This window comes from Colobus angolensis, unplaced genomic scaffold (assembly GCF_000951035.1).
Source record: "Colobus angolensis palliatus isolate OR3802 unplaced genomic scaffold, Cang.pa_1.0 Scaffold124, whole genome shotgun sequence".
In the NCBI taxonomy this organism is placed as follows: Eukaryota; Metazoa; Chordata; class Mammalia; order Primates; family Cercopithecidae; genus Colobus; species Colobus angolensis.
In genome coordinates, this window is record NW_012113586.1 from 5,806,569 (window position 1) to 5,816,802 (window position 10,234).

Below are 10,234 nucleotides of genomic sequence, written 5' to 3' on the forward strand. Positions count from 1 at the left end.
GAGGCTGAGGCAGTAGAATCACTTGAACCTAGGAGGTGGAGGTTATAGTGAGCGGAGATCATGCCACCACACTGCAGCCTGGGTGACAGAGTGAGACTTGTCTCCAAGAAAAAAAAAGTTACACCTAGGTGTGAATTTTGGCACAAAGGAGTGACAACTATAGTTAAAAGCTGAATAACTTCAGTGTGATGTAAAATGTGGTTTTTAGGCTATGTTTGTGATTACTGAAAATAATTCTAGTTTACCTCAAAATCCTTCTCTTTCCCCAGATTAAGTGCCTGGCCAGCTGTCATAAGTTACATATTCCTTTTGGTTTTTTTAAAGGTTACATGTTCAAGAGTGTGAAAATAAGATGTTCTGTCTAAAGGCTACCATGCCTGGTCTGTAAATGAACCTGTTAAATGCTGTGTTTGCTCCAACAGCTTACTATAGAACGTTACTTAATACAATATCATACTTACTACAATTTTCACTATAGGAGTGTAATAGGTAAAATTAATCTCTATTTTAGTGGGCCCATGTTTAGTCTTTCACCATCCTTTAAACTGCTGTGAATTTTTTTGTCATGACTTGAAGGCAAGGATAGAGAAACACTTTAGAGATATCTGGAGTTTTTTCCCATTCCAGAACTTGTGAGCATAATCATATTTGCTTTATATTTATAGTCATGAACTCCTAAGCTGGCAGCTACAACCAAGAACCAAAAAATGGTGCATTCTGCTTCTTGTAATTCATCTCTGCTAATAAATTATAAGAAGCAAGGAAAATTAGGGAAAATATTTTATTTGGATGGTTTCTGTAAACAAGGGACTATAATTCTTGTACATTATTTTTCATCTTTGCTGTTTCTTTGAGCAGTCTAATGTGCCACACAATTATCTAAGGTATTTGTTTTCTATAAGAATTGTTTTAAAAGTATTCTTGTTACCAGAGTAGTTGTATTATATTTCAAAATGTAAGATGATTTTTAAAAGCCTGAGTACTGACCTAAGATGGAATTGTATGATGAACTCTACTCTGGAAGGAGGGGAAGATGTCCGTGGAAGTTGTAAGACTTCTATTTTTTTGTGCCATCAAATATAGGTAAAAATAATTGTGCAATTCTGCTGTTTAAACAGGAACTATTGGCCTCCTTGGCCCTAAATGGAAGGGCTGATATTTTAAGTTGATTATTTTATTGTAAATTAATCCAACCTAATTCTTTTTAATTTGGTTGAATGTTTTTCTTGTTAAATGATGTTTAAAAAATAAAAACTGGAAGTTCTTGGCTTAGTCGTAATTCTTATATTCACTGAAGCACTAATACTAATTTCAAACTTTTGGATATGACATTTGGAAGTGTTGGAATATCTGAGTTCCTTGTTTCATCATAATATAAAATATATCAAAGCCTGCTTTAAAGTATTACCCTGCGGATGATTCATAGCTATTTGTCAAATTTGCATACATTAAGATGCCATTGGAGCTCTTTTGTCTCGTTTTTGCATTACTGCACAATCTAGCAATCTTGGTATAGGTGGAGGAGCATTGATGCTAGGGGCTGGAAAACTTGAGGCCCAATATGATTTTACTACGCTGGCCCAGTTTCTTCACTTACAAAATAGGAGAGTTGAATTAGGATATATCAGATTTCCCAACCTTAAGGAGATTTTAAAAAGAATAATATCAAATCTAGGCATTTTCAGCTAACACTGGAATACTGTAATTTTGGAGACCTTGGTTCACTCTACGAAAGACTTACCACAATTTTTCTTCTTCACTTTTTTTCTTAAAAAGGAGGCAGGGAAGGTAGGTCATTAACATGTGGCTGAAGTAAGCTTAGGAAAACCAATTTTAAATGACAATTTTTTTTCTAGCTAGGACAATTAGAGTGTAAATAATCGTAAAATGTATATGAAAAATAGAATTACAGACTTTGTATCTTTCAAACTATCACATCATATAGAGGCCTAGGTGATAGTTTGAGAGAGAAACAAAGTCACAATTCTGTTTCTTTTTCATATACATTTTACAAAATTTTGTTCCAATCTTTGACCCTCTAATAACAGAAAAAAGGAAAGGATGTTTTCTGGTGAGAACTGCTATTCCGTTCAGCAAAATAAAGCTACAGAAATAATGAGAAGGTACCTAAAGAAACTTTTTTATTTGGAATATGAGGGAACATCCTGTGCATCTCTGTGCTATTAAGGTTTCTGTTCTCATAAGCAATACTTAAGGTCACTGAAAGGCCAACATAGTTGCATGAGTTATTTGATACCCATAAATACATGAGAAGAGGCCAAGAGGCCTTGCTAGTGATCATTTTGCAAAACTGAGCATGTCCAGCTCCATGAGAGCACAGAGAGAATCAATGTCCAGTTTCCAAGTGGGAACGGTATGCTTTGTAATGCTTTTAAAAGTAACTGGGCAGTGAAATGTGACCCTTTACCTTAATAAAAGAAAGCTGGAACTTCAGGAACATACAAAATAGAGATAAACATTCTTTCTAGTTGCAAAAGATACATAAGAGGGTTCAGATTCATGAACCAAGAGTTGAGTTGACCTTTCTTACTTGCAGTTGTATTCTACCACATGATTTACTTCACACTTGCACCAAAATAGTCTATTATAAACTACTGATGTTGGTGGGGAGCAGGGGTGGGAATGGGGAATGGAGGGGAGGAATGAACTTGGTCTCTTACCTAGTATAAATTCAGATTACCATCAACTTGTAGAAGCCATATGAAGTAAAAATGGGTAGCACCTGCAATATTGGGTCTTAGAGTTCTATTAAATGTTTCTAAAGATAGAGGCAGCTACGTGCCTGATAGGGGAGGATGTGGTTGTAGCTAGCAGTTGCCTACGAGCAGGCTCCTTTATTTGCAGCAGCCTGAAATACCCAGGTTAGGAAAAGCAATCTTCCAGAATGGATGCTGTGGAGATGATACAATTGGCGCTATTGATACTTTCTGTAGGAGCTTGAAATGTGTGGATTATAATTCAGTCTGAAAGAAAACTTGCACATTATTTTAAAACATTTTCTTATAAATCAATTCACATTTACAACTGAGACCCAACATTCCTGATAGGAATATTTTTGTAGGCCGGGCGCGGTGGCTCAAGCCTGTAATCCCAGCACTTTGGGAGGCCGAGACGGGCGGATCACGAGGTCAGGAGATCGAGACCATCCTGGCTAACACGGTGAAACCCCGTCTCTACTAAAAAAATACAAAAAATTAGCCGGGCGAGGTGGCAGTCGCCTGTAGTCCCAGCTACTCGGGAGGCTGAGGCAGGAGAATGGCGTGAACCCGGGAGGCGGAGTTTGCAGTGAGCTGAGATCCAGCCACAGCACTCCAGCCAGGGCGGCAGAGCGAGACTCCGTCTCAAAAAAAAAAAAAAAAAAAAAAGGAATATTTTTGTAAATCAATGGTATAAACTGTAAAGACATGTTGAAAGTTAGATCAAGAGACCTTTTAAGTGTATGCTTGTTTTGCCTGTGAAGCTGAGGAGTTTGACGTTTACTATTAAAGTCCAAAATGAAACTAGCATGGCAAATGAAGTGATCCTCCCACCTTGGCCTCTGAAAGTGCTGAGATTCCAAGTGTGAGCCACCATGCCCAGCCTCAAACTAAATCTTGAATGAAAGCCTGAAATGAAAGAGATGAACATGGAACTAATCTGGTGTGAAACTTGTTGGGAACTCCCACTTCTTCCCAACTGGTTCTTCACCCTACCTCCTCCTCCTTCCTTGAAGTTGGGGGACAAGGGAGGAGGAGCAGAACCACAGCCATTCAGCCTCTCCTAAAAGTCTCCTTTATACTCCAAGGACTGAGCAGCATGGCTTAAAAACTACTAGTGACTGCGCATGGTGGCTCACGCCTGTAATCCCAGCACTTTGGGAGGTCAAGGTGGGAGGATCACTTGAGGTCACACTTGAGGGCAGGCATTCAAGACCAGCCTGGGCAACATAGCAAGACCCTGTCTCTACAATGTTTTAAAACTTAGCTAGCCCCGCACCTGTTGTAGTCCTAGCTATTCAGGAAACTGAGGCAGGAGGATCACTTGAGCCCAGGAATTTGAGGCTCCAGTAAGCTATAATGGCACCATTGCATTCCAGTTTGGCCCACAGAGTGAGACCCTGCTCTAGTGGGGGGAAGAAAAGATTTAGTTTAAAAAAAAGATTTCATAAGTAAAAGTATAAAAACCACTTGACTTCACCAATCTACTTCTATGACTATCTATCAAAGTGGGAATCACTAGATCACATCCTCAAGTCTAGTCCAGATCCCAATATTCTATAGACACAATCACGTTCCTTGCACTCTACATAATAGTGAGATGGTGTATAACACAGTGCTTAAGAGCCCCCACTCTGGAGCCAGAATACTTTGCCTTGAATGCCCCTTCTACCACTTATTAGTTGTCTGACCTCGAGCAAGTCAACCTCTCCATACCTGAAGTTTTTCAACTGTAACATGGAAGAAATAATAGTTCTTCAAAAGACTATTGTGAAAATTAAATAAGTTAATATATAGTAAAAACAACATCAACAAGAAACAATAACTTAGAACACTAGCACTTTTTATTGCAGGGACCCCATAGTATGCCTCCCTCTCTCCTCTAACAGAACATAGTACACTGCTGAAGTACAGCTTGTTTTGTTTAAAGCAAATTGCTGAATTTCAGTTCCATTCCAGAGACAGGAAATAAAGTCAGTTTGTCTCACGGAAAAGGATGTGTCTTAAAAATTTGACTTCTTTATTTTTAGGCATGTAGGGGAAATCACTACCGACGGGAAAATGAGACTGAATGCAGTAAAGTACCATAAAATGCCTCATCATTCCACAGGTTTGGTTATGCTCCAAACCAAAACGCATTCCTTAAGTATAAAGGCATTGTTATACACCTCCAACAGGATGACAAAATCTATAGTTGCTGCTGGCAACTATGTTCCAGTTCTATTCCTAAACTGGAAGTTGTAATGAACTCAGAACTGCTCCCACTGAAGCAATGTAACAAAAAAATGGAGTTTACCGACAGTCACCCTCAGCCCCACAGAACCCTTCGGTATGCTGTCTTCTCAACCACAACTTACAGTGGTCATTGAGGCATTGAAGGATGTGGGGTGATGAACAAGTTGGAAAGAGGTGGGAGCCCCAGCAAGTTTCACAGCAGAGAGGGAGATCTGCTATAGCAGAATGGAGGTAAGGGCTTTCTGGACAATAAGGAGCCAAGCACAGCAATCTGTATACAGTTCATTCCTGTACAGTGTCATCTGCTTCCCACAGATCCTCAGGTATCTCCAACTGAATGAACTACAAGAAATCTCCTATTTAAAAAGTACCTTTGTAAAATTGATATTTGGATCTTAGAATGATTTCCCCTAAAACAATGTTGTAAACAATGGTTAAGTCCCTAGGTTAGCTCCAACTGATGTGGTCCATCATATAACTGAAATATTTGCACACCAATCATTTCAAAAGACATAAAAAATAGATGGGAGGCTAGGGGAAGGAAAACATTAGGAGAACTACCTACTGTAGGTGACGGGTTGATGGGTGCAGCAAACCACCACGGCACGTGTATACCTATGTAACAAAACTGCACGTTCTGCACATGTATCCCAGAACTTAAAGTATAATTTTAAAAAAAGACATAGAAAACAATATTTTTGCTGAAAACTAAAACAAAAATAGAATTAAATGAGCCTAGTTGATCTTATTTGCTTGTGCCTGAAGAAACGCATGCTGAATTAGAGAAAAAGAATGAGTAGATAGACTTTTCCCATTAGAGGGAATTTCTGGGCATTTTTCTTGAAGGTTGCAGACGATGATACAACTGAGATTTTTATTTTTGTTTTGCTTTAAATTCAGAGTTTGTTTCCTGGTGATAAAAATACTACTTGTTCATGGTAGAAAATGTACATAAGCCAAAAGAATGGGGTAAAAATCATCATCATCACACTACCCAGAAAGAATGAGTGTAAACTACCCAAGCTGCTTTCAATGCTTAGAGTGATATGTAAATTAATACTTTTGTTTTTTTACAAAGACAAGATTATACCATATATACATCGCTGTAATATTATTTTCACTAATAACATTTTGTGAATGTTTTTCATGTTAATATGTATTCATCTACATCATTATTTCATTGTGTGGCATTTTACTTTACGGTTATACCATGCTTTATTCAATCTTTTATTGTAGACATGTGGGTTTTTCCTGCCTTTTGACTATCATAAAGGTTTAGCTACAATAAACATTCTTGAACTACATTTTTGATTACTTACATGAAAATATTCTTAAGAAAGTCATAAAAATAAAGGCATGGTGGCTCACGCCTGTAATCCTAGCACTTTGGGAAGTTGAGCCAGGCAGATCACTCGAGGTCAGGAGTTAGAGACAAGCCTGGCCAACATGGTGAAACCCTGTCTCTACTAAAAATACAAAAATTAGCCAGGCGTGGTGGTGTGCACCTGTAATTCCAGCTACTCGGGAGGCTGAGGCAGGAAAAATCGCTTGAACCCAGGAGATGGAGGTTGCAGTGAGCCAAGAGCGCCCCACTGCACTCCAGACGAGGCGACAGAGCAGGACTCCATCTCAAAAAAAAAGAGTCACTGAATGTTTCCGAACTGAGAATATAATGATCAAGTGGTTTTTCAGAAGATTTAACCTGGTGGTATTATGCAATATGGATTGGAGGCAGGGGAAGTAATTAGGAATCTATCGCAATTATCCAACTTTGAGGTAACTAATGACTTATTGGGTAGAATTACATTGGCTTCTAATAACCAAAAAAAACTGACTAATCAGTGACTAAAACAAATTTATTTTTATTTTTCTTTCTTTTCTTTTTCTTTTTCTTTTTATTTTTTGAGACGGAGTCTCGCTCTGTCACCAGGCTGGAGTGCGGTGGCGTGATCTCAGCTCATTGCAACCTCCGCCTCCCGAGTTAAAGCAATTCTCCTGCCTCAGCCTCCCGAGTAGCTGGGACTACAGGCCACCACACCCAACTAATTTTTGTATTTTTAGTAAAGACGGGGTTTCACCATGTTGGCCAGGATGGTCTCAATCTCTTGACCTCATGATCTGCCTGCTTCGGCCTCCCAAAGTGCTGGGATTACAGGCATGAGCCACAGTGCCCGGCCATTTTTCTTATGTATCAAGAAGTCTGACTGGGCGTGGTGTTGCATGCTTGCAGTCCCAGCTACTCAGGAGGCTCGGGCAGGAGGATCACTTGAGTCCAGGAGTTCTGGGCTATAGTAATCTATGCTGATCAAGTGTCCACACTAATTTCAGCATCAACAGGGTAACCTTCCAGGAGTCGGGGACCACTAAGTTGCCTAAGGAGTGAACCAGCCCAGGTCTGAAACAGAGCAGGTCAAAACTCCTGTGCTCATTAGTAGTAGGATCACTCCTGTGAATAACCACTACACCCTGGCCTGAGCAACATAGTGAGACCCTGTCTGTTAAGAAAACATTCTTTAATAAAACAAGAATTCTAAATATGGGAAGTCCTGGACTAATATGGTGGTTTTAGGATGCCATCAGGGACCCTAATTCTTTGTTTCTGTTCGGATACTCTTCATGTGGCTCTTGTCCTGCTCACCATTTGTGTTAAAACAATGGTTCGTTTGGAGCCCCCCATCCACATATTTCCTTTTTCAGGCAGGAAGAAGAGGAAGGGCAAAAGGCAAAACATATGCCAGCTGAGCTGGTCCCTTTTAAAAGAACTTTTGGAGACATCCCACCCAGAAATTCTGCTTACATCACGCTGGCCAGGCTGTGTCAAACGGCTACTTCTAGCCACAAAGGAATCTAGCAAATGTTGTTTTTTGGCTGAGTACATTAATGCTCAAACCAAATTTTTTTGTTTGTAAGAAAGATAGGGAAAATGACCTTTGGGTAGGCAACAAGGGTGTTTACACAATTGGAATGAGAAAATTGGAGGGTAACTTATTTAGGAATTACTGAAAGATAGGAATTACTGAAGGAGAAGCAGGTTCATGGAGGAAGATGCTTAGTTTGGATATATCAATTTGTGGATACTGTTGGGAAATCCAGCTGAAAATGTAACAAAAAGGAGTTGGAAAGAAATGAGCAAATATTTTGGTTCAGTAACACCTTTGTAATGTGTTCCAATATTGTTGATTGAGAGGTTGGCCATAAGGCTAAACACTAAAATATTATTAAGTTTTGCCAACAAAAAGGCTTGTCCCAATTTTCAAAAAGAAATAGTTAATAGTAAAAAGATCCTTTGGTCTATACCCATAATTCTGTTGCTAATCTGAAATGCCAAGCTGGTCTTCAATATAAGCTGTTATAATTTAAAATTTCTGCTGAGTCTAGCAGCGTACTTTCTTTACCTAGAAGTAACCATCAAATATTTAGTCATAACTGGCTGGGCGCAGTGGCTCACGCCTGTAATCCCAGCACTTTGGGAGGCTGAGGCGGGCAGATTCCGAGGTCAGCAGATCGAGACTATCCTGGCTAACACGGTGAAACCCCGTCTCTACTAAAAATACAAAAAATTAGCCGGGCGTGGTGGCGGGCGCCTGTAGTCCCAGCTACTTGGGAGGCTGAGGCAGAAGAATGGCGTGAACCAGGGAGGCGGAGCTTGCAGTGAGCCGAGATGGCGCCACAGTGCTCCAGCCTGGGCGACAGAGCGAGACTCTGTCTCGGGGGCGTGGGGGGAAAAAGACTGTGTGTTATTGTGGAAAGAGCGTGAGATTTGGGTCCAGAGAGCCTTGGTTTTGCCATTTAGGATGAACAGAATGACTTTGAGCAAGATACCAGTCAGAGCTCCAGTTTTCTTATTTGGGAAACAGGGATAAGGTATTACTTGCCTTACAGGATTGTAATTGGTATCAACTAATGTTTACAAAGAGTTTTACATACAATAAAATGTTATACAAAACAAAGCTATTGTTCCTATTATAGCAATAAGTAGAGAAGTGGTAACTGAACACTCCGGAGGACAGTTGAGTTTCTGTAAGACTTGAAGTAACTTTACCACTTAATTCATTAAACTGTCAATTGAATTTCTGCTAAGTCAGATATATTTCTAATAAAAACATGCATTCCTGCGCGTGTGTGCATGCATGTGTGTGTGTCTGTTGAGAGCTTGATGAATGTACCAGCATATTCACCAACCACAGAAAGCTGTTCGTGTGATGTGAAACCCTGAGGATCGTAGCTTCAGAAACCAGAAAGACTTCACTGTGTTTCACTAGGGTGGGAAATCACCATCAGTGGTCACATCGTGTACTACCCTTGCCAAGGATCCAGTCTGTAGGAAGATTTAGACAGTATTGAAATGCAGTTTTTGACCCACCACAGATAACTTCTAATCCCAAAGTAAAGACTGAAAGCTTCACCTGTTTTTCACTATCAAATGCCTCAAGCTATAAATAGGTCCAAAGCTCATCTCTCTCCACTTAGCAGAGAAGGGTCAAATTTCAGGGGGCAAAGCAAAATAATAAAATGAATGTCAGGATATTTTATAGTGTCAGTCAGTCACCCACGGTCTCCTCTCTCTTCTTTTCTACTGTGCTATCCTAGAATCAGGGATTTCAGCAACAATGCCTCTGTTCAAACTCGCAGGTAGGTGTACAAAGTGTTTGGAGAGCTCAGGTTTTTTTTTTTTTTTTTTCATATGCAACTGTTCCTTTAGCTACCATATCAGCTTTGATCATTCCTTATTTGGGGTTCATGATAGCTTTAAAATACACTTCAGGAAAACATAAAATGTTTTCAAGGGTTTCTTGTTTGTTTTTAGTTTTGGTATGTGGGTAAGTTTCTAAAACTGTTATCATGTATGTTGCATCTTTGATGATCCCAGTAGAAAATTCTGTGAAATATTTAATAACTATTCTGCTAGTCTAAACAAAACCTGTGCTGCCATAGCTCTGAGACAGCTCCTACACAATGACTCTAGCTATGGTATTAGCTGAAAATCATGAACATGACAAAAATAACCCAATGTGTGTATTCTGATAGTTCATGAGAATAGCTTTCTGTTGTCTAGGTTTGTACACAGAGCAATTTTTAAAATAATAATGTTATAATTTTAAATGATAAAAGCAATACATGTTTCATGTGAAATAGAAATTGTGCTGAAAAAGTAAAAGTAATAAACATTCATTTTGAAAGTGGGGAAATTCAGTACAAATAATAATTTTATTTTTTACTTATTTATTTATTTTTTGAGACACGGTGTCACTCTGTTGCCCAGGCTGGAGTGCAGTGACACG

At 39.3% G+C, this 10,234-nt stretch overlaps 1 protein-coding gene across 2 annotated transcripts in view; it reads left to right on the plus strand.

The window, feature by feature from the left end:
• The first annotated feature begins 9,416 nt into the window (after positions 1-9,416).
• The window catches only part of AMPD1 (adenosine monophosphate deaminase 1), a 23,272-nt gene continuing 22,454 nt past the window's right edge, over positions 9,417-10,234 (plus strand). For both annotated transcript variants that reach the window (XM_011933112.1, XM_011933113.1), the window contains exon 1: positions 9,417-9,584. In XM_011933112.1, the coding sequence (XP_011788502.1) occupies positions 9,563-9,584 (22 nt within the window). In that variant the 5' untranslated portion in view covers positions 9,417-9,562. The remainder of the gene's footprint in view (positions 9,585-10,234) is intronic.